Source organism: Parasteatoda tepidariorum, chromosome 7, assembly GCF_982258835.1.
Source record: "Parasteatoda tepidariorum strain Cologne lab strain chromosome 7, Ptep-v5.0, whole genome shotgun sequence".
NCBI classification, from domain to species: domain Eukaryota; kingdom Metazoa; phylum Arthropoda; class Arachnida; order Araneae; family Theridiidae; genus Parasteatoda; species Parasteatoda tepidariorum.
In genome coordinates this window covers 53,431,927-53,457,865 of record NC_141761.1, presented here as the reverse complement: position 1 = coordinate 53,457,865, position 25,939 = coordinate 53,431,927, and the positions used below count along the sequence as shown (strand labels likewise).

At 27.5% G+C, this 25,939-nt stretch overlaps 1 protein-coding gene across 2 annotated transcripts in view; it reads right to left on the bottom strand.

Annotated features, from left to right (window-relative positions):
• LOC107443113 (uncharacterized) overlaps nt 1-25,464 on the bottom strand; it is a 53,743-nt gene extending 28,279 nt beyond the window's left edge. Inside the window, exons 1-2 of one of the 2 annotated variants that reach the window (XM_043043838.3) lie at nt 25,079-25,464; nt 4,303-4,527 (exon numbers count right to left, since the gene is read on the bottom strand). In XM_043043838.3, coding sequence (XP_042899772.2) covers nt 4,303-4,372 — 70 coding nt within the window. In that variant the 5' untranslated portion in view covers nt 4,373-4,527; nt 25,079-25,464. The remainder of the gene's footprint in view (nt 1-4,302; nt 4,528-25,078) is intronic. The other variant, XM_043043839.3, reaches the window with a different exon arrangement.
• Nucleotides 25,465-25,939: the final 475 nt, after the last annotated feature.

Below are 25,939 nucleotides of genomic sequence, written 5' to 3'. Positions count from 1 at the left end.
TGACCCACATCTCCCGCCACCCGAAAAAAAAAGAAAAATTTCTAAACGGATATCTGAAAACTTACTGTTTTACTTTTCCAATTATTTAAAAAAAAAATAATAATAATACCGTTTGTGAATCTCTGCGTGGGATTTCTGTTCACAGAATATTAAATTTAAAAGATAAAACAGCGAGTTTTCAAATATCCGTTCAGAAATTTTACTACAATTTTTTTAGTTTTGGGAGAGCGCAGGTCTGCTTAATTTTCAACATAAACTGCAGAATGTGAAACTTTCTTGTAAACAAATCTCACTAGAAGGGTATAGAGGATTTAAAATTGCAAAAGTTCGTAAGTGGTAGTAGTAAGTCGGAAAAAAAAATCAGTGTTGTGCGGGGGGGAAAACTAAAACTGACAAACAATTATTTTTGAAAAAAAAAAAAAACTTAATATCTGAACAAAAAGGAATCAAAAATTTCGGATGATAAAAAATTCTCCATTGATGTATCGAGTATGAAAATGTGTTTATTTTTTTAACTAGGGAGTAGACGACTTTTATTGTCACTTTATATAATATTAAAAAGCTGGTAAGTTCAATAAATCAAAATAAAAATCATATTTGTCAGGTATAGAAAAGAATTTAAATAAATTTAGTTAAAAGTTTTTGGATATAAAGTTTAAAATCCTGGATTTGTCTTATCTCGTACTGAAGGGTTCTTTATACGCGCGCGTGATATAGTTCAAAAATCAAATGCAAGTGCCGAATATTTGCTTTTAGTTCCGGGAAAATCGGCAATACTTTTGGCTCTATAGTCTTTGGCTTTTAAAAGACGTTCCTTTTCTGTAATAAAGGCAGCCATTTGTAAAGCGTTATAGAAATGAAAGATATAACTTTCTAATGATTTATTAGACATTATAATAAAAGGAATAAATATTTATACTATTATTTAATACTATGCCTACTATTCCTTATTTCCTTATTTCTTTATTTCCTTATACTCTTAATATTTATACTATTCCTTATTTCTCGTAGTATTCTAAATAGTACTTGCATTTTTACGATTTTCAAACATTTGAAAATTGCACACTCATTACAAAAAAAAAAATAATAATACCGTTTGTGAATCTCTGCGTGGGATTTCTGTTCACAGAATATTAAATTTAAAAGATAAAACAGCGAGTTTTCAAATATCCGTTCAGAAATTTTACTACAATTTTTTTAGTTTTGGGAGAGCGCAGGTCTGCTTAATTTTCAACATAAACTGCAGAATAATAGTAAGTTTCAAAAGAATTGGCCAATTGTTGAGCATCACGATGCTGCAATTATTAGATTATTGATTGAAATAAGATTGCAGATAGGTTATTTTTGTTGTACAAAATTAGGTATTAGTAGGCAGTTTTTACGTTAGGTTTATATTATGTAATATTGTTATTAGACACGATATTAGTTTTTTTTATTATAAGATATTAAAGGGTTTTACAATTGCGAAGAGCAATTAAACTACACGATTCAATGTGATCAAATATTACATGAACTTTATTTAATTCAAATATTTGAAGTTTCGAGTAGAATGAATCATTCATTATAAATCCACAAAGAAAAAATATTTCTATAATACTGATTCATATGCTATTTTTCTGTTCACGATTATGTATATTAGAATAAAAATGACGTTAAAAGATATTTACACAGCAGCTATAAAAAATTAACATAATATGTTATTTCTTTACGATATATATATATACACACACCTTGTTTGTTACCTTGGCTCTTCGCTTCACGTCAAGGCCAAGAGCTAAATTTTATATTTTAATAACTTTATATTTCATTAAAAAAAGTTTAATTTTTCCCTTAAAGTTATCGTAATTTATTCATTTTGCTAATGGTTAACCAGCACGAAAGCGAGTTTTGTAATAAAAACGCCAATATCGATTGATATGTTATTGAGAGAACGAAAATGAAGAATTGTAAAAGGCTGGTGTTGCTGACGATATTTTGGGCACTCTAAAGTATAATAAATCAAAATTAAGTTTTTATAAATCAAAACTTATATACAAGCTCTAAATTTCAAGTCTTCATAGATTTGAAATTCCATGCAATAACTTTATAAATAAAATTTTTATTGCGTGCATTACTTAAATCAACGGCTGCAGCTTTGTAAATTTAATAAATTTCTGAAACATTTATATAAAAAAAATTAATATTCTTATAGTTCAGCTTAAAAGTTGGACATCTTTACGTTTCTTTCTATTTTGGATTACCATTGGTGAAATGGCTTCTCAAAATGTCTGTCAAAATTTTTGTTATTTTTATAACTGCAAAAAGCAACAATAATAAGCTAAAGCTTTGATGTAGAATAACATTTATGTCTTACGATATTTTATTTCAGAGTTTGCGGCACTAGCAGATAGAATGCTTAGAAGTTAATCATAATGATGAAACAATTAGTTATATAAATCAATAGTATAAATTTTGCTGAAAGGCGCAAAAATAAACAAATAAGTAAACAAAATCACGTAACGGTTAGCTGAGAAAGTTAACGGCAGGCGTATTTAAAGTCACAAGCTAAATATTATAATCGACAACTTTAAAAAGAAAAGTATATTGTTGGACATTAGTTGTTATCAGACTAAAATTAAAAAGTGGGCACTGCTGATATGATAATGGATCGATAATGGCTGGCATGGATCGATTCGAATGAATGTATTAAGTTTAATAGCACAACATTACCAACTACAAAATACACATCAAGCGTTCAAGGTAACGAAATCGAACGATGTTTAAAAATTGAGTTCGATTCGAAAGAAAAAGAAACATTATGGGAGGGGGGACAAAATGAAAAGAGGGATGAACATTAGGATGTTTCGGCTTTGTGGAACCTGTATCTAACTCAAGGAGAATATCTCAGAAATCGGTTGGGATTGAAACCGGTACTTCAGAATATGTTTCATATCTCTGTCGCTACCATGAAGAAGTCTCTTATTATCTCAGTTTGGTGCTGGTTCATCGAAATTCTATTTTGTCCCAAGTAGTACTAAATTAGTAATTAGTAAACAGTAGTACACTAAATTTTTTTTAAAGTGTTCTAAACGAGGAAAGGTATCCCTAACTTCCAAAAAAATTTTCAGATCTAGTTTTTAAAATGAGCATTGTTAAGCTTAAGAAGCAGCGTCATGGTCAGCATAATTATGGTTAAGACATCGTTGATAAGAAGATATTTTTTCGTTGAATTTTTTACGTGTATCTATCTATATATATACTAGTGGGCTGCACCCCCTGCTCGCTAACGCTCGCCAACCCCCGAAAATTGCTACTCAATCTTATATGGCTTGCTTCGCAAACCAAGCTCGCTTCGCTCGCTACTAACTTAGGTACATTGCAAATGCACAAAATTCTAAGAATTCAAAACAATCATTCAAATCCATATAAAAACTTTTTTTTTAAAAAAAATTACATCTTTTTAGTAAATGCCAAGTCATTAAAATAAATTTGAATTCAAATAAATGACATGTAATTCGTTGAACCTATTAGAAATGTGCTATAGTATAATTCGTGATATAAATCAAAAATCGTCAAATGAATTCGTAATATATAAATTCTTGAAAAAAAGCACTTTCGACAAAATACTAAAATAGAGACCTATCGACAAAGACTACTCACTTCTGCCTAGCTTAATAGTATGAGATTGCCGCAGCTGATGCTCTCTGGTTATTTCAGTTTCCGCTTTTAAAAGCGCTATATGTTGAGCCACCTCAGCTAGATTTGGCATGTGACATTTTTAGCGGCAATCATTGGTCGATTCGCCGTGTAAGAGAAATAGTAACGTAAACAAAGCAAAGCAAACGTTGCCACCGGTGGAAAAGAAAAACAGCCACAATTTGGGAGCCACGTGAGAGAATTATATATATTATATATATATATATATATATATATATATATATATATATAACCCATACATATCTTTATTTGACTACGTAGGACTTCTAGATCAGCCTTATTTGACCCGATTATGCATTTAAGGTCTTCATAAACCTCATTGCTCTGATTCTTATTTATGTGTTGCTTGTTTAATTAATTATTACCAGATACAGGAGCTCATTATGCATTTCGTTGCATTTCAAATTAAATCCGTAATCACGATTTTTTTATAATTTTTATAAGATTTGGAATTAATCAATGGGGATCCGCAAAAAGGTAGATGTGTGCATGTGCATACTTGCTTTCGTGTGAGTGAGTGGGTGAGTAAGTGAGAGAGTGAGTGAAAGAGAGAGAGAGAGAGTGAGAAAGAGGGTGGGAATAAATAAAGAAATAAATAAGACTTACCCGTGTTTATATGCCATATAAAAGTGAAGAATAGTACAAAAATACTCGATGCTTTAAGAATAGATGTCATCCCTTGGATTTTATGTTCGTTTTTCCCTCCTGCATCATGTGTTTTGGCCACATACTGACTTTTTTACCATTCATTTAAAATTCAAAAGCTCCATAAAAATCTTGAGAGGCTAGTTGGAGGAATATATCAATGACGAATCATGTCTTTCAGATTTTCTAGAAGAAATATTCATAATAGTGACAATACATCTTCAACAAACATCATATTCAAATATAAGTGAAATAAAATAAGAAAAATGATTAATTCATGCTTTCTCAATCGTAATTAAGAATGGTATTATAAAAGTGTTTAGAAATCATAAACAACTTCTTTCAAAACATATTGTAAATCTCTCATGCTACTCATATTTCCTTTAAAAAAAGGACGTAATTGGTTGCCAGATAGAACACGTAATTATTCGCTTAAATGTCAGAAAATATGTCTTCTTTTCGTGATAATCTGTAGTTACTTAAAATTTCACTTGCTTAACTGTGAATTAAGAACCGTGAAATGAGATCTTGCGCTTCTCGGAAACACCATTATTTACTCTTTATTATCCTTTATTTAGAGAATATTACTTTTGTTACCAAGCATGACAAGTAAGATATGGTAATAAATATAAAATTCTAATTGATTCCATCCAACCATACTCCTAATTAAATACTACGAGTTACTGGGTATTTTAAAATCAGTGGCTATAAAAACGTGTATATCTATTGAACCAAAATTTCATTAAAACCAGCTAATGCTCATAAAAAAATTCAATCGGTTATAAGCAACTTAATCGAAAAGATTCGGTTTAAAATTTTAAAAGATTTAATACATATTTTAAAAATTGCGTTTTCTTTGTTATCCGTGTCCTATTTTAATAGAAAGTTTTATTATCTGAAAAGTGTTATTCTCAAGACAATCTCCATATATGACAAACAAATCACATTAATAAATACAAAAATTATTAAAATCTTCCGTTACAATGTATGATATATAATACAATTGTTATATAAGAATTAAAATTAATATTTAAATGAACGTTGAATGGATATTTAATGGAACGTTTTCTTTGTTATCCGTGTCATATTTTAATAGAAAGTTTTATAATCTGAAAAGTGTTATTCTCAAGACAATCTCCATATATGACAAACAAATCACATTAATAAATACAAAAATTATTAAAATCTTCAGTTACAATGTATGATATATAATACAATTGTTATATAAGAATTAAAATGGATATTTAAAAATGATTGAAAGTCTCTTATGTATTTATTTTACATTGTTAAGAACATCTATTAGGAGTTTAAACACAATACACACAAACACAATACACACAAATGTATTTTAATCCATAAAAGGAAATTATCAGATGATAGAAATTTGCAAATTATTTACGCTTTGCGAATTCCAGTTTTATATATCCTTATAAATTTCAGAAAAAATGACTTTATAGTTATTTTGACCGCACAGCAACTTGGTTAGAAATAAAGAATTCCATGCAAGTAGTTTCCGGGAATGAATTGAATTCAAAATGAAGTCAACTCTATTCTTCCTAACACATCAGTATGGAATTTTGTAGAATTCGTGAGATCATGCTTAAAAATGTGAGAATTTATCGCTATATACCATTCGAAAAATATATCTAATGGTTGCTGAAAACGCTTTTCGATTTGCTTCGCTGGGCAAAATTAGAAGCAATGATAAAAATTTAGTTTTGAATTCTTCCTTTTACAAATACGTCGATATTTTTCTTATTGTCTTACACAGTCTATGTTAAAATAGCACTTTACAGTTTACAATGCACACAATATGTAAAATAAAGATAAGAAAGTAAAACGGAACATCCTGAATAACTTTAATGATGGAATTTTCACTTACTCTTATGATGCACTCTTCATATTCGCGATTCTAATGTTATATGCTATTTAATTTGTGCAAACTAAATTTTAAGTTACAAAATCAAAGTATCTACAATTAAAAGAAAAATGTGTTTCTAATAGTTTAGTCAAAAGATTGATGGCTTAAAATTTAATCCCTAAATGTGAATGGTAATTTTTTACGTATTTCTTTAGATGTTTGGATATGTTTAATCCGATCAAAAAGTTCTTGCTCCCAATACGTTAAAATTAGTTTATCTAAAATTAAATTAATTCAAAAAAATAAATATTTTCAATTATTATATAATTTAAAACTGTTCGAAAAAAGTTCGAACCGTTTGTCGAATAAGTTTTGCACCCTTTTGAGCTATATTATTTTAAATGAAAAAAAACAGAGAATCAGAAAATTGATAATAATTAAAAAAATTGGCAAAATTGTTCTGGAGTGAAAAACAATTACACACTAATAAGACAATTTTTAATTTTGCATTTATTATTATAATTTTACGTTTTTATTTCTCACATTTTTGCATTTCTATTTCTTAAAAATAATTCAAGGAATTCCACCATTAAAAACTACATAGTTTATGGAAAATTTTGAATACTTAAATGTTCAAATTTTTTTTAAAAGTATTATTAGGTATATTAAGTATTTATTTTGTTTCGCATCTTTAGATAGACGAATTTAGATCGAAGAAAAATGCTGTAAAATTTTTCTGTCTTGCTCATTTAAATAGTTATAGAGATGCAACATGCAAAATTAACATTATAAGGTTCGTCTGATTTGATCATTCCAGATTCTCCTTCATAATTTCAGATTTCGAATCCGTCGGGAAAAAAAAGGAATGTTTACTCAGAAAAAATATGTTATTGTGTCTGATTTTGCAAGTTAAAATAAAATCTGATTTGATAAATTAAGGCATATTATAGGTTAAACCTTTCGATAATTTAGATTGGATGTTAATACATGAAAATATGATTAGTGAATAGCGATCTTAGGAGTTTTGTTTTTAATCCGCGAACTAGATACATTTGAAATAAACGAATTCATTATTGGATAAAATTTACAAACTTATCTAAAAATATTATAATTTTTCAAATCATTTCTAAAATTTCTAATACCTAGGTTTTTTAGTGAGTTTTTTACATGGTCTAAAATATTTCTTTAATGAGCTTAAATTATATATTTAAATTTATATAAACTATCAATTGACATTGCGTATTAAGCGATTACTGAAAGCCTTAAGAATTAGTAAGAAAAATTGGAAAAGATTAGTGATTTAAAAAGACTGTTGCAAAGTCTAAATTTGAAAAAAAGAACATGAAATCAGAGCTATAATTACAAACTAGGAAATGAATTAAATTGACAAATTCTTATGCTTTTAAAAAAATTGTGGAAAAGGTAAAGGTACCGTGTCTTCTTAAAGGTACCTGAAGCTAAAATCCAATTTCTCCCACGATACTTAGCAATGTTATTACCAAATTGACTACGGCCCCAACTCTTTCATGAAACATTCAGCATCACTGCAGATTAAGACGTGACCATCGTTCTAACGAAGTCAAATAGCCTCAGGGTAAATTCGTGTAGTATTGGAATTCCTTGACCCTGACTTAATCCTCGTTTTCCCTTTTGACGATTCTTCTTCAAAATTTAAGCATTTGTCTGACAGGTTGAATGATTCTTAGTTGCTTGGGCATTAGACAAACTTCAAGGTGATCACACGCTGTGTCAATGCTGGATTTAAAAAAAAAAGATTTTTTTTTTTTAGAAAATTAAACGGTTGCCTCATCTCTAACTTTGTATAAACGCATAAAAAGTCTTCGCTGCGAAAAAGACCTTCATTTGATTGCTTCGCTCATTTTTAATCTTATTGTTTTCATGACTCAAAGAGACTATCCTTGGTAATTTCGATTTGAATGTTTATTAAACGTATGAGCACTGGAGCGACAGATTATATTCTAAAAGAACTATTATTTTAAACTGGAAAAGATTAATAAAAATAGCTCTATAAATTCGTTTATGCTTTATTATCGAAAACTGCTTATCGAATATTTTTTAAAACTGCAGTTGATTTGAGGCAAAAAAGCTGACTATAATTTTGATTTCAATAAGGATGCACAAATAACAGTACAGTAAAAAAGTTGGAATACGATTTTCTCTCACACTTTCAACACTAACTAATATTATTATCAGTTCAAAATTTAAGAACATTATTTATCGGAAAGACACACAGACAAAATAAGTAAAAATTCTAGCAAAGACAATCAAGAGAAACAGCTAAGACTCAATACTCTTAAATTCATCATTTACCATTTCGACTTGATCCCCTCTATTTAATTATCTCTTCTTTACTTTTTTAAAACAACGGTTATGCCTCTTTCTAAACTTAGTTAAATGTGTTTCATAGTTTTATTTTATATTAAAACTGTCAAAAAACTGTTTAATTAAACTTGAGAGTACATTTTTAATTTTGCTTTTGAATCCGACTGCAGAAATAGTTCAAGTATCAGGATGAACATATTTTCGTGGTAGGTTTTTTGAAAGAAACTCCAATTTTTATGTTAATGAGAAGACAATTTCAAAAGTCTCACACGGTTAGCCCGTTTTTTTCTTTCTATAAGCAAGATATAGGGAGGAGATAATTCATGTCAGAAGTATGGTCGGTATGGGTCGTTTACTACAGCCGAATAAACTGTGTCGCTTCATGGTACATAAAGAATATTTTTGAAAAATAAGATTTGCTAAACTTTGGCAACAACATTATCTTTGATTGATGACGTAGACGATTGCAAAACAAACAAATAAATCCTAGAATTTTAAGAGAAGTAATATTATTAGCAAAAACTAGAATTAATTTGGATGATTTTTCATGATTTTCTACCTCCTGTGTCTGTCTATTTTTTGGTAATAAATATAACAGTTGTACAAATTTAGGTCATAAATATAACAGTTGTAAGAAGTAATTTTTAAAAATAAAAGCTTTATTGGTGTGAGCGTGAGAAGCTTATGAACATTAGTTTGAAAATTGTGTTTTTGAGAAAAACATATTTTTAATTTCTTCAAGTTATGGTTTTATATGGCTTACAGAAATATTGTAATTAAAGAAAACATAAAAAAAGTGATGCAAAGTAGCGTGCAGAGAGAGATCGGATGCCCGTTTTAATTTTTTTGACAAGATGCTCCCATAAATACGAGTAATGACTTGTGGAGGAAAAGCCAATTTAATATCAATCACATTCTTTAAATTATTTTATTCTTAAAATCCTTCCCAAAAAAGTACACACATTTGGATAGCAAATTAGTATCAAAGCATTGAATAACTAGTGGGGAAGTTTAAGTGAATACATTAAAACAAGTTTGATTGCCTGAAACTGGAATTTATTTTTAATAACCTTTAAAAACTCTCCATTTTCGCATGCAATCAATCAAGCTTTGATGTTTTCATCCCCGAAACTCTTCAGTGGTCATCTAACAGATTTCAATATGATTTTTTTACTTTTGCCTAATTACTATAAATATGTACGTTTTTAATGATATATACATTTTTACCTAAATATTAATAATATAAATACAATTGCTTAAGTATATGTGTGCACATAATCTTTAATGTGTTCACTTTCTTGACAAGGACTCAAAAATATCTATTAAAGTCATTACGGAAAAACCGGTATATTTATAAAAATCTAAATCCATATTTTAAATTAATTTTTCTGAAAACGTAAGTGGAAGCAAAATATTCTTTACTTTTTCCTGCATATAAAGAATATTTACATATTTTATAACGTAAAGCTTTTTTTTTTAAATTTTTCTTGAGAATTATATTTTAATCTCTATGAAATATTTTCCTTGACACAAATATTTACCAGTTTAAAAGCGTTGTTCCACAGTAAAAATAATAGTAATAAAGTTTTAGCTTCATTAGCAGTCAATTGGATACCTTCTTTATCTGGATATCAGGAGTCGTGGCAACCTTCACCCTCCTACAGTGCGTTATAAGTGCATCAAGGATGAGAGTTTTACTTTAAAAGTTCAGGATTGCATTTTTAAAATTTTATAGTCTTAGATTACGCATGTAACTGCAAAATCAGTTTTTGCGTGTAATCATTACTAAGCGTAACGTTAGGTTTTGAAAAACAGCCTATTTAAAAAGACTTTGAAAAGAAAAAATAAATATAAATAAATATTTATTTATTCATATGTTTTTGTGAGTAAACATGCAGGCGAACTTTCACAACAATACTTTCACGAGGAGTAAGATGGTTCTTCGAAATGCGTCAAGTTTATCAGAGCGTGAAATAAGAAGTATCGCAAGGTTACCCATTCAGGGCAGACAAAAATGTTACACCTATTAATTGAGTATTGTGTATAACTCTTCTTTTGGACGTTTCATCTATTCTCTTTTAGTGATTTTGTTCTTCATTAGACATGCAGACCCTTAATCAAAAAGTCATTACAATATACATAGCTCTGATAACCACTCAAGCAAAATAGCAATAATTAATTAATGACGTCTCTTAAATAAATAAGTGTACTTTTTTATTACAATTGTTAAATTATAATGTAACTATATATATATATATATATTACATTTTCGATTTTGTTTGCCGACGGATTATGATTTCTGATCCCCATATATAGGAGTGAGAAATATAATCTAAGAAATATGGTTCCAATAGTTTGTTCATGAGAGCGGTTCAAAGTTTGGATCCCTTGGTGTTACTTCTACTGTTTATTTCGCCATATCTCGAGAACTTTTTAAGCAAATTGAAAGTTGTTTAGACTCAATTATAAAATTCGTTACTCCAAAGATAATTCGATGCAAAAATGACTATTTATTATATTTTTATATAATAAATAGTCGGAAAAATTGCCCCAAATTGCGGCTACCCCATATATTTTGGAGGTCATAAATCCAAATTCATCGAAAAAACAGTTATGTTTATTCAGAGAAAGTTCATTATTGTTTCTGATTTTGTTACTTAAAATATTGTTTGCACTTATTTATTATATTTGAGGTCTCCCTCTCAAACTATGAAGTTTGAGTCACAGAACATGAAAATCCGATCATTGGATTAAAATTTATTCAGAGTGGTTTGGTTTTTATTTTATTTTTTTCTGCTCACTATACATACTATATTGAAAGATTTTTCATGTTCTAAATTGCAATCTTCATCTTCGTTGAATTGAAATTAGTCTGACGCATGTTCATTAATTAGTACTAACTAATAATTAAAACAACTCATAAATTTACGCACAATGATTAAGTTATATAAAAAACAATAATCACATTTTCAATTAAAATATGTACGGTTATTTATTTTAAGAAAGAATCATCATCCTAAGAAAAGAAGGAAAACTACAATATGGTACCATAAGATTTATTTCGGAAACAGTCAAAAGTTTTATTCCTACAATGCTTTCATAGACACAATTTTAAAATTTCTTGCATATTGATTTATAATTATAGTTTACTTAAAAGAAATTTATGTAAGAAATAGTATAATTATTTCACGTATTTTAATAATGATGGAAAATGTTTTAAATTACGAAATATTCAAACTGTAACACCATATAATCTACGTTATTGTTTATGCTAAAACCTAAGCTTGAAACGAAATGTTAAATTTTTTCTGAGGAAAAATTGAATTTTTTTTTTTTTTTTTTATAAAATCGTTTTTAATTTTATTACAATCGTTTTTAACTTGTTGTATCTTCCACAACTATTTAACCAATTACTAATCTGATCGCTTGAACTTTAAATTACAAGGTTACGTTCTTAACCATTACAAACATCATGCGTAACCACGTATCTAATTCTTCATGCATCGCTGGATAGAATAAAAAATTTGGAGGAAAAAAAAACATGTGGTTATTATTGAAGGCAGTTCCACATATCATAGTTAATTTTAAATTTTCATATTTACTTACTTATTAATTTACATTATTAGATTTTTTTTAGTTTAACAGCGATAATTTAGAAAACAAGCCAGAAAAATAGGGCAACGATATTAAGATTTATTCAACGCGCATGAGTATGACGTAACATAAAGGCACTGATGTCCATATGTTACCCATTTATCCGTAGGCTGATGTTACAAATTTCTGCCTGACCAGAAGAGGGCGTTGTAATCACTCGCAATAATTCTGTAATCACTTAATCACTTATGTGGCAGGCAATGGATTAAAATTGGATGGCTCATTGGAGAGCCCCATTTCGTATCATATATTTTTATTGTTTTTATTTTTAAATTTGTTTGTTATTAATTATGGTTTCTTTAATTAATGCACCCATTCACCACTGAATCATTCTGCAACAGCTGATATCAATGCTCTTGTTGTTACACGCGGACTAAATATCATACTCTAGGCATTTATACGATTCCACATTGTTGATATCAATATTTAAAATTATGGTATGATGCAGTCATATTTCTGTATTTTTGACTTTTATATGAGATTCATTATGCTGCATTTTTTTCTTGTTAAATTAAAAAAAAAAACGTAAGAGCCTCTGTCGCCACTGTTTTAAGTGTACAACTTTCCATTACATTTTAATTTGCGCGAAAAAGAAAGAAACTTGAAAATATGATAGAGAGAATAGAATGGAATCAATAACCTGAACATTCGACTGTTAGTTCGAGAGATATCAGCTGCTGAACTTGTAGTAAAAATAACACGTGGGCTGTAAAATAACACAATAGCAATAGCTATGCAAAATAAAAATTGCACAGCCCAAATGAAAATAATTTGTTTTTAAAACAATAGTATCGATAATAAAAGTACTTGACTTTTTAGTATGTATATCAAAATTTTTTTTTGTTACTTAACACCATTTGCCATGATGTTTTTCTTATATATTCCGATATCGGTATGAATAATTGTAGCCCAATCTTTGAAAAATTGGTATTTTTTAAGAAAAAATTGAAATTAATTATTAGAAAATAAAAATTGGAATTCAGAAATTTGAATATCGAAAAAAATAAATAAATAAAGTTATTATTATAAAAACTATCTATTGTTGACAAAGTAATTTGATACAAATTGCTCTAACGAGATTGAACTTTTGAGCTATTTTTTTTCTCCTCAAAATAGCATTAAAAGTTGTTTTGAATATACATAAAGTTGGGAACCAATCAAATGCTCCGAAATTAAGATTTCAAATAAAAAATTTTTTAAATGAAGTTTATCGGTTTGGGAAATGAAGCATTTATATGTAACTAAATAATATGTTAATAGACTAAACAACATAAAAAAAAGTTTTTTATAAGTTTTAATGGCTAAAAGTTGTTGTCTTACATTATTATTTATTTTTGGAGCGCATCTGAAATGTTTAGAAAAGAAAATAATTGCCAAGAATATCCACCAATATTTGAAAAATTTGTCCCGTATTACATCGCGAACGAAAGTTCATTCTTGTAAAACTATTCGTACAATAATGAAAATGCATGCCCTCCTGAGATCCTGGTATTTCATTCAACATACATAAGTTGAAACAGCATGTGTTCCGGCAGCTACTGACACTCCACAAATATGTCTTCCAAATCACTGAGTTTTCTGCTCTGGTTGCTTCTTTCACAATTTATTCTTTAATGCCCAAAAGGAGAAAGTATTACCGGAATAAATGAGATGCACTTTTATTAACAAGATTATTTGAATTCCAGATTTTTTATCCGAAATAATAAAAAGAAATGCAAATTTGAATGAGAGATTTAAAACTCTCAGAAATTATTTAACTCTTTCTTAAAATAATTTTGGATATAATTTTTTATTTCTCTTTTTTTTTTTAATTATGTTAATAATAAATGTTCCGCATTTTGATGTATTCCAAATGTTTAACGGTCGAACAATTTCGTTGACACCTTAAAACGCAGCAATGCGTTCTGATAAATGACCAAATCTCCAGGTTCATGCGTCATAGTGTAATAGTTTACTAAAAATATTATGACGTAGTTTTGTTAAATATGTAGCAATCTCCAAATTCATGAAGTTATAGCCACTTTTTTTTCTTTTCACGACAACATTTTATAATTTTATACGGAATTTATTCAGTTTTCGATTATGGGTAAGGGCTAAATTATTATAAAAATTTAACGACCTTAGGTAAAAATTGGAATTTATTTTTTTAAACATGTTTTAGCATTTTTATGCTTCATAACCATCTTTTCATTTGAAAGAATCTCAAACAAGCCAGAATTAAAAATTCAATATATATATATTTATTTACTCTGTCTTAGTTTTATATTTATAGAGAAAACTAATGCGATGGAAATCTTGTCATTTATTTACTTTTTCTCTTCCAGAACAAAAATATTCTTCACAAACTTACATTCTGTACATTATCGACACAACTCGATATTTTCTCTCTAGCATGTATAGTACAAACACTGATACAAAATTATGGTACAAACATTAAGGTTCTGACATAAAATTAAAGATATTTTCTAAACATTTAAATATGAATCCTTTAAAATCAAATCATGTCTTCTGAAACTTTTTCCTAACAAATGTGATTACATAATTAAATTAGATATAAAACTATTAATGTATATAAGATGACCTGAATTGCAATGTTATGGGACATAGTGTTTACTTACGATTTCAGCACAACTACACTCAGTTGACTATTTTATGTCTCGTAGTGTTAATATTTATTTTAAAAATTTCGATGTATGGGTGATTATCCAAAAACTTAGCATTTTCAAATCCTAAATTCTTAAAAACTAAATGCTTAAAAAAATCCGAAAAATTCACATACTCTTTATAAGGCACTTAACAAGAGGAAAATAAGTGGAGCTCGATTTAATGATGTTGGCTGTTAAGTCCATCTTATGGCTCAGAAAATGCCAGTAGAGTGAAACTTTTGCATGCCAGAAGTGTCAAATTTTTAATAAAATATTATTTCTGGTAAAATTCTAAAAACAGACTTAGGCTTAAGAGAATTGTTTTACGAGAATCATCACATTATTATGCATGTTACATGTATTATTTTTTTTTAAAAAATGTTTTCACGTATAACAGAAGTTTTGTACAGGAGAGTGTTACATTGTTACATGGCTTAGTTTAGAGCCTTAAATCTATAACAAAAATGCCAGGTGAATCTGAACTTTAGATCACTTTATCAATCCAACAGAATGGATTAGTATGAACCTGTATGGAATAAACAAAACTAAATTCCTAACTGCAGCAATCCGCCAACAGTCATTTATGAAGAAAAAAAGTGTAAAAAAATTTGCAAACAGTACTTAAAAATTTCAATAAACTTTTGTGGAAATTGGAATTTTGAAACAAAAAATCGTGTTATGTTTATAAACAAAAATGGCCTTATTAGCCTGTCAGATTTTAAATGTGTGTTTGTATTTTTGTTGCATGATGCACAGTGGCCCGCATGATATTCTTTACCACAAGTTTAACAGTTTATAATTCTAAGACAAATTTTTTATAACCATTGTTGAACAGCAGACCCAATTTTGAGTTTACGACTATTAATGTTCAACTCCGTAGCCTTATAATTTTGAATCCGATACAGAAGACAAGGGAACTTTTGGATAAAGTATTGAGAAAAATTTGCTTTCGTGGAGGACTTTTTAATAGAGCTAGCCAACATTTGTGTTTCATGGAGAGGAAAACCACGAAAACCTCCCATGGTTAGTCTTACGGCGAGGGGACTAACCTATGATCCATCTACCGCTAAGGATATTTTCTTCAGCACTTATATCTTTATTTTATTCCATTGGACACAGGGTTAGCAGGTTTTTGACATGTGACAGTTTTTGACAGTTTAAACCATGGTTTAAACCGTCACGTCAAAAACCTCATTGTCAAAAATGTCGAAAATGTCAAAAACCTATATTCATATGTGAAATTTAATTAATACATAAAATTTATATATTTTTTATAAAGGATAGTGTTTCTAAATATGTTCTAGAAAAAATAAATTTAAAATTTTGAAGAAACACTTATATTTTGAATAGTAACCAAAATCTTGTACTTTTGAAAGCTCACATCTTTTGTAATATTATGTATTCATTTTCATGTGTTATTGAAAATCTGCAGTGATATTATTAAGAAATTTATTTATAACCAAATTTAGTGTATAGTATAGATTATACTAAAAATTAGACATTTTTAAAGATAAACATTAGCAGTTTTGCACATTAGACATCTTTTAAAGAAAAATCTTTTTAATATTCTTTTAAATCTTCTTAATAATCTTTTTAACATAAGACAATACAAATTTAAGTGCTTTCTGTTAAATACACAGAGTAGTTAGTGTCGATTTACAGTATATTCAGCCTATTCATTTACTATGCTGAAAATTTAGTTTATCCAAATACTTGTGAATTTCATTTTGCTGAATACTATATACATAGTTTTGTTGAACATCTAAATATTCAGCTGTTGAATAATTACTTCTTGCTTTCAAGATATGCATTATTTGTATTCTTAATACAAGTGGGGGAAACAAATTAAGAGGTAAAAATTGTTTTAAAATTATAAGTGTAATAATTATAAATAAATATAATAAACAATATGAATTATATTTATCATTATTCCCAAATATAACTACTTTTAAATTCAAATTAACATACTGGATAATAAAGATATTCGGTATAACATTAAAAATTTTTTTTCATACACTTGTATCAAGTTTGTATTTATACAACATAACTTGTAAGTTCTTTATAAATATTACTTATATGTTCCTTATATGTCAAAAATGCATAGTAATAAACTTTTAATTTTCTTAAGTATCAAAAAAAAAAATTTTTTTTTTCAAAATATAAATATTTAAAAAAATTTTTTGCAAAATTTTTCTGCACATGCATTTGAATATAAATTTCTGAGATTTTAAATCTGTTATTTTACCTTAATTTTAATTAAAAAATATTTTAAAACCTGCTGATTACCTATAGTATAATTAAATTTCAATATAATGCATGGCAACTGTTGGTAGTTTTGAAGTTAATATATTCTTTTGGCAAACTTTAGTTTTTGACATTTTTGACGGGTTTTTGACGGTTTAAACCAGTATTATACCCTTGTCATGTCAAAAACCACTTTTTGACGTCAAAAACCCAACCCTGATTGGACATTTACAGCAAAATAAAGCATAACATTTAAGTTCAACACTCAAAGCAGCGAGCGATGCATGCAGATGTAACTAAAAATAAACCATTACATAGTTCTTCTTAATAATTTTCATAAAAACTCATGAACTTTAACTTTTTACAGAAAAATCATTATCGGAGAATAAGCATTTCATCAAAAGAAACATTAAAATCTTTTATATAGTATGAAATCGTGAAAGAAGTTGGAGCAAGCATACAAACACGATAATGAAAGGCCCCGAAGTCTGGCCCCGAGGCTCCGAAATGATGATGTATCTTTTTTCATGATTGGGTTATTTATATAAGTTGTCTTTAGAAAATATTTTTAGTATAAACAACATAATTAATTTTTTATAAGTTGAAATTTTCATTTATTGAAAATAGTGAAAGGAACATTCATTTGTATATACATTCAGATATGAACTGGGACCTAAATCTATTATGCGTTTAATATCTAATATATATAATTCTCTTACGTGGTTCCCAAATTTTGGCTGTATTTCTTTTCCGCCGGTGGCAACGTTTGCTTTGTTTTGTTTACGTTACTATTTCTCTTACACGGCGAATCGACCAATGATTGCCGCTAAAAATGTCACATGCTAAATCTAGGTGAGGTGGCTCAACATATAGCGCTTTTAAAAACGGAAACTGAAATAACCAGAGAGCATCAGCTGCGGCAATCTCATACTATTAAGCTAGGCAGAAGTGAGTAGTCTTTGTCGATAGATCTCTATTTTAGTATTTTGTCGAAAGCGTTTTTTTTCACGAATTTATATATTACGAATTTATTTGACGATTTTTGATTTATATCACGAATTATACTATAGCACATTTCTAATAGGTTTAACGAATTACATGTCATTTATTTGAATTCAAATTTATTTTATTGACCTAGTATTTACTAAAAAGATGTATTTTTTTTAAAAAAAAAGTTTTTATATGGATTTGAATGATTGTTTTGAATTCTTAGAATTTTGTGCATTTGCAATGTACATAAGTTAGTAGCGAGCGAAGCGAGCTTGGTTTGCGAAGCAAACCATATAAGACTGCGTAGCAATTTTCGGGGGTTGGCGAGCGTTAGCGAGCAGGGGGCGCAGCGCACAAGTAGTTTTTATTTATTTACTAATATTAACTCAAGATTTATAAAAAATAATCATTTCGAAAACATTTTTTTTTCTTAATTTCTTATGATTTAATAGCTGATTTTTTTTATATTTTTTGAGCTTTCAATTCTTCATAAAAAATTTCGTGGATAGTATTTTATATATATTTATTCAGACGTTTTTATATTTTATAAATAAAAATTTCCTTAGCTCCTTTGCTGAAATTATATAAATAACAGTTTCATAATTCCTTATAAAACATTAAAATTCAATTTTAGTAGAATACTGCAAGTTTTGAAATGGTTTAAAAATGGCGAATAATAATTTTAGAATTATAACTATTAAAAGTAAAAATATGAAAATAAAAAAAATTTTACAAAAATATGTGGCTATAATATGGATTCTAAGTACGCCATTGTAAAAAGGATAATTGAGAATTTTAAAACACGGAAAATGTTTAACAATATCGTGCTTTAAAAACTGCGTTTAAATAAATCAAGATTAATCTTTTCAATTTTTAAAAAACAAGAACTGATCTAACTGATCAAAAATTAAATGACGTAAGTAAACAAACTTATGAGAAAGGAAAAGAAACAATTGAAATGACGGTTTCCGCAATCTATAACTATGGTAAAAAAAAAAAAATTTCAAGAAAAAAAAACGTTAACTGGTTTCAATTTTTGTTACTCATTTCCTTGTTGCACACTAAGTCTACGATTGATTCTAAAAAGGTAAATTCATAGAAGAATGAGCTCGAAATACATAAATTTTCCTTAGATTTATATTAAATAAATGTTGTTTTTCTTTGAAAAAAAATATTAAATGATAAAATTTCATTGCAAATGTTGTTCGACAGTGGAATTAAAATGGATTTAGAACCAAGAATTTTGGCACATAAAAATATTAAAAGTTCCTGTGAAAAATATGTGTATTATGTAACAAAATTGATTTTGAATTAGACATCTCTTATTTCACTTTTCAAAATACGAAGGGACCTAAATTTTTCTTTAGGTTTCAGTTTATAAAGAAAGGAGAAACGTTTCAAAATACTTAAAGGATCATTATTTTTTCGTTCATATATATATGATAAAAATTTCAATTTTATTAACAGTTTGTGTTCATTTGTTATTTCTACTAATTTGCTTGATTTGATGCTAAGGAATAATATCAAATTTAGCACTAAAATTACGCACAATGTTTCTTTCACCTTTGAACTATTAATTTGCTGGTGTTGAAATGCATCGTTAATAGCAAGGCCAAATATTACACATCTATATTGTGTGAAACAATTAGATTAAGTACGAAACATCGTTTTCTATTGACTATATAGAGAGTGAAAAAAAATTTTTTTTTCAACTGAAAACAATAAAAACCGGTTCTCGCAGGTTTCGGAATATTATAATCTACTCCGTTCTTCAATAGTTTCATAATGAGCCAACGAGTAAGATAGATATTGTTATTCTTCAACAAAAATTCAAGGTTAATTGAAAACAAAGTGAAAATGCTGACCTATCTGACTCTCTAAAAAAGTTTTTTTTTGTTTTGTTTTTTCCCTACAATTCTTAATATTCCCCAACCAACTACCGGGTTCAAACGCGCATTCCTCGAGTATATCGTAAAGACTTGTTTAACAACTAGGTTACGTTCTTTGGAAATTCCAAATGGGATTTTTCTTTTCTCCCAGAAACTTCAAAATGTAAATTTATTTAATTGATATTTAACGCCACAGTAATTAATTTCATCTAACTACCTAATAAAATGTTCTAGTATATTCTCGAATTTGTTTAATGATCGAGAAAAAAAATTTTTATGTAAATTTTAAAGTCCGAGTAGGTTATGTTAATAGTTTTCACATTTTGTGCGTCTAATTTGTTGGCTAAAATAAAATAATTGTTGTTCAGTTGGTCGGAACGCGGTGTATTGAGGTGCGAAACTATAAATTTTAAAAATCATTTTTTTAAAACAAAAATAGCTAGTAATAAAAAATAATAATTAATAGAGGGTTCATTAAAAAATACTTAGAGAAGAATTTAATATTTGAAAGTTTTAGTACTTTTTTTAAAGTTCGTATACAATTCCAGAGAAAAGAAAAATCCGATTTCCTGATTAAATTTCTCATAATTTTTTGCCAACTTTTTGATTGATTGCCCACTTACAGAATATTTATTTTTCTACAGATAACAAATACAAAACATAGAAATGACTAAGCTGACATATTATAACTCTGCCTCTTGTTTTTTTAACAAAACATCTTAATAATAATTCACAAAACTAATGTGATAAAAATGCCACTTACATAATTAAAAAAAATTCTTAATAGAAACAAAATAAAAAACTTATATTTAAACAATTTAATTTGAAATTGTATATAACATTCGTGTTAAATTATTAATGATATTATAAATGTTTTATAACTTCGTATCGCTAAGAATGTTGTAAATTTGAGTACAAAAATAATAATGTGTGGTATCGAGCCACGATGATTCATTGGTTTACAAAAACTGGGTTAAAAAGACTAGGGTTCGGTTCTTAGTGGCGTCTTGATGCCCTTCCAGTTTCGGATTGATGGGTACTAACTAGCTTGTTTGGGGAGTAAAAACGGCAATGTCTGTAATGCTAATCATATTGCCCTAATCTTCCTGTTGATATCGAACAATCATGACCGTCCAATAACGGGCTTTCGCCGTACTGCTTTATATGTGATATCACACATGTAATGATAATAATCTTTCACAAAAGTTGAGTAACTGTTGTGATGAAAGTGCTAAGTAGCTAAAGAAAAAAAAAAAAATAAATAAAACATCGAATTATAAAGAACAGTGAAAATAAGAAAAAATATTTAAAATATTTCCTCTCTGGTCTTAAAAGCATAACCAATTTAAAAGCGAAAATATCACCCTAATTACAATATAATTAATAATAACGATGCTAAACAGTTATAAATTATAGCGATAAAAAATACTACTTAAAAGCATAACAAAATATAAAATGAGAAATTAAGAATAGTTTTACTTATTCAATGTTTAGTGCATATAATTTTATATATTCGTATAGTTCCATACTTATATTAATATTTTTTTTTTTACTATTAAAGCTTGCGTAAAAACTATTTTCCCTGTTTGAATAAGACTCTGAAACATTTGCTTTCGAAAGTACTTATTTTCCATTTTAAATTTTAATTGTTTCAATTTTTCACGAGTTGAGTAAGCCTAGTTTTGATTGAGTTAATCAAACAAATCATTGCTCCACATAAAGTGAACAAAGATCAATTCAACTATATGCGATACAGGTTTTCAATTGTTTACATAATCAAGATCAATTAAATAACACAAATAAAACAATATATTGTACGTGTAAGGGTTAAGCAACGAAGCTTGAATTTATTCCTGGTACTATCATTCATGATGGATTCCTGTAAATAATCTTTCTTCACAATTTTGTTTTTTGATCTATTAACCCATTAATGTTACTTAATAAACATATATCTAGGAAAAAAAACCTTGTTCAAACAAAACTAAAAAAAAATATTAAAAATCACTATTTTGATTTAATAACCTACTTTGTTAGTTTTTCCAAACTAACAAGTTGGCAAAAATATTGATTTCCATTTACTTAATTGCAATGGAAATTCTTAATTACAATAAAAAATTATGAGAAAAATAAGATATTTGCTTTGTGTAATTTTTATGACAGTTTCATGTCATGTAAATATTTTGTTTGAATCTAGTAGAAAATGTTCCATGACCGAAATTATAAGAAATGCGCAATGAAAATGTCCTACCGATTTGCAAAAAAGTGCTAAAAATTTTAGTTTATGATTTTTGAAGAAATAATTTTTTAAAAAAACCAAAAAAGTAAAGAAAGTTAAATTAATTAAATTTTAAAAAAAATATTTTATCACATTAGTCAACTTTCTTCTGAGCTGCAAATTTCTAAGCGTAAAACACATTTCTTGCTATTATTTAAAGGCCAGGTTTCAGAAGTAAAGACGTACATTTTTCTTCAAAAACTGTGTATTTTTAAATTTATACATCGAAAAATTGTGTAATTTTTTTTTATCGCAAAATACTTTCTCCTCAAAATGTACAAAGTGATTTCCCCACAAAACAAAGTTCGAAAATTCGGCGAGTCTTTCTTTTTTCTGTTTTGAAAAACTTCCGTCGCACGAACTTTTTGTATTCATAACGCAAATTGGTTTCAGAAAATTATGAAATTTTGTGCATTCTTAGAGATATGTTTAAGATACATTTTGGTTTCAAACTAATATTGATGAGGTCATTAATATTTTAAGTAATTTTAAGCAAAAATTTTTTGGTTTCTTTTTTAACAAAAATTTTTAGCAGTTAAGTTATGATCTTTTGCAGCCACGTACTCTGTTGTCTGAAATTTTTTATCTGAACTCATGAATCTGAAAAATCTTGTGTCCTATTTGTTTTAAAATAATTAAAAAATTGCAAAATTGCTTTTTTTTTCACGATCGAAAATCCATTCACTTTAATATCTTGAATTTTTATCACTTTACCGATAATCTATCCCACTGTGGTTTGGGCAGGAGAAAGGAACGAGCTCAGATCGCTAAACCATCTGAAAAGAACTGTACCAGTAGTTTCATAGTTTATACTTGAAGAGATAGTGAGCAGTGGGCTTAAAGTGAAAAATATTAAAATTTAAAATAAATTAAGGTGTAAAATATATTAAGGTATAAAAGCTGGGATATTAAACATGATTTAGGTGGAAAGACCGAGTAAAGTGATCACATGCAAGACCTTGGTCCTGATTGCAAAAAGATCTGAAATGCACAAGCAGCAATTCCAATGAAGTAGAGAAGCGAAAACCAGGAAGTGGAGTTCCTTATTCTGATTAAATGTAAATGTCAAGAGAGTACTCTTTTAATTTTTTTTTCTCAAAAAATCACGTTTTATTTATCAATATTACAAATATAAGATGAGGTAAAATTAGTAGGAAGTAAAAATATGAAATTAAAATTATTGAAGAGAAATGATTTGCCAGATATTAAAATAAACATGTTTACTATGATATCAGAAAAAAAGAAAAGAAGGATATTTGACGAAACCTTGTTCTAAGAAGCAATTTTAATGTTAAAATTTTAATGAATGAGAAATTTAAATATTTCAATTTAAAATTTAATTTTGTCAACGGCTGGTACTCAGTTTTTTTTTACTCAATTTAATTCATTCCTTTTTAACATAATTAACCGTATCGTGACTTTGAATTGCAAATTTTACCCAGCAATAGTTTGCATAAGTTATTAAAAATAAACTAATATATATTTTAAAGAAAATATGATTCAGGATTTACATTATAAGATAACACCTATAAAGAAAAAGCTAAACAAATTTGATGCTTATCAAAATAATTAATCAGTATAATAAAGATTCGGTTGCTTTAAGAGTAATTTAGATTACTCGGGAAAAAATGCGATTTTTAGCTAAAATACTGTAGCGTAGAAGAAAGCAAACATATAAATGCAATAATTTAAAAAAAAAAATCGATGAATTAAACTTAATTTTTTTAAAAATGTTTTCAAATTTTGCAGAAAAATGATAAATTTTAAATTTAGCACTTTCTTTACAGATTGTAGTATATTATTTCAACTCAGTATTTTTTTTCTTCACATTTTAGTCAAGAAACAAAATTCTCTAAAATCAAATAAAATACTTTTACACCATAAAACTCTCAGAAAGGTTACTTGAATATTGAATATATATATATATATATATATATATATATATATATATATATATATATATATATATATATATATATATATATATATATATATATATATATATATATATATATATATATATATATATATATATATATATATATATATATATATATATAATATTTTTTAAGCGATGAAATTATACTATTTGATATAATACAAATAATTAATTATATAGTATAAGTGATATTTATTGGGGGGAAATAATTATTTTCCTTTCACATGCTCTAATGCATTTTTTAAATATATGAAAAAACTAAATTATTTTTGTAATAGTTATTTTATAATACTGTTTAATTTAAAAATCTGAAATTTCAAGTACAGGCTTATCTAAATCTCCATTACTACTTTACAATCACCTGTATCTACATCAATTAATGTATAACTTTTAAATTATTATTTTTAATTAGTTTATTGCTTACGTAATAATTATATTGCTACGTTATATGATTATCAGTAATTAGTTTAGCTGTGTAGTAATTAATTATTATTAGTAGTTAAATACATGTAATTTTAGACATATATTTGTAATTATAGATATATTAGCAATTATAGATATATTAGTAATTATAGATAGACGTTTTAGAAGATTAATCACTTAAGTATTAAAATCCAACAGTGACAAACATGATTAAATACTTGTTAAGTGATTGTACGTTTGTTTTTATATTTTGATCTTTCACTATCCATTATATAATACATTTTTAGTGTCACGAAACTTCAGATATGTAGAGAATGAATAGCATGATTTTGAAGTAACACGCGGGCGTAGATCTTGGAAGGTGAATGTCTTTTCACTTATCAAAACATGACTCATAACATTCCGAAACATTTTATACTACCTTTTTATATGCTCCGCAAAACAAACAAAAAATAAAAAAATACATTCACTTACTTTTCTTGAACTTGTCATTAAATAGTGTTCCACGTCTCATTCGAAAACGATATTTTTAAAAATCAATTTTAGCAGGCGATTTTCTTCGGAACCACGTTTACAAGACTTTATGAAGTTTTTATGACATAGATGTGATCTGGCCGAGTTCTATCGAGAAGAATGGGTTCCGATTTGATATTACCTATTACCTGAGCCAGTTCTCTGAAGAAACCGGTTCAAGAAGTTGAATAAGAAGTGTCATTACGTCTTGTTTCTCCTCCAATATTTACATCCTTCGCCGCTAAGCTTCAATCACGTTACTATGACAACCATGAATCAAACAGCGTCGGCTAGCACTGCCACTTTTCTGTGCGTTATGGTTCCCTCACTTGAAAGATATATGATACATTCAGGACAGCTGATCTATCCAAAATGTTTTTGTTTCGACGCCTTTTTGAAATTCACACAATGTGAGAATGTGTTTTCGTGTTACTGATCCAGGAAGGAAAAGTGAAAACTACATGAAAAATAAATATCAATTTCGCTACTTACCATTACAAATAAAATTAGAGATTGCTACAATTTGTCAACAACATAAATTAAAAATTATATTTATATAAGTGTAAATTTTTAAATTTGCTTATACAAAGTAAAGTAAAGAAGGTTTGCATGAACTTGTACAGAATGAAAAAAAGACGGAGTTTGAATGTTTGAGATGTTATAATAATAATCTATACATAATAATAAAAGCGGCTGTGTGTGTGTGTGTGTGTCTGTAATCACAATATATCGCCCCAGAAGCCTCGCCCAGGCACGAAACTCGGCACATAATTGTGTTTTGACATAATGAAGAAGTATTTTTTTTCTTTTTCAAAAATTTGG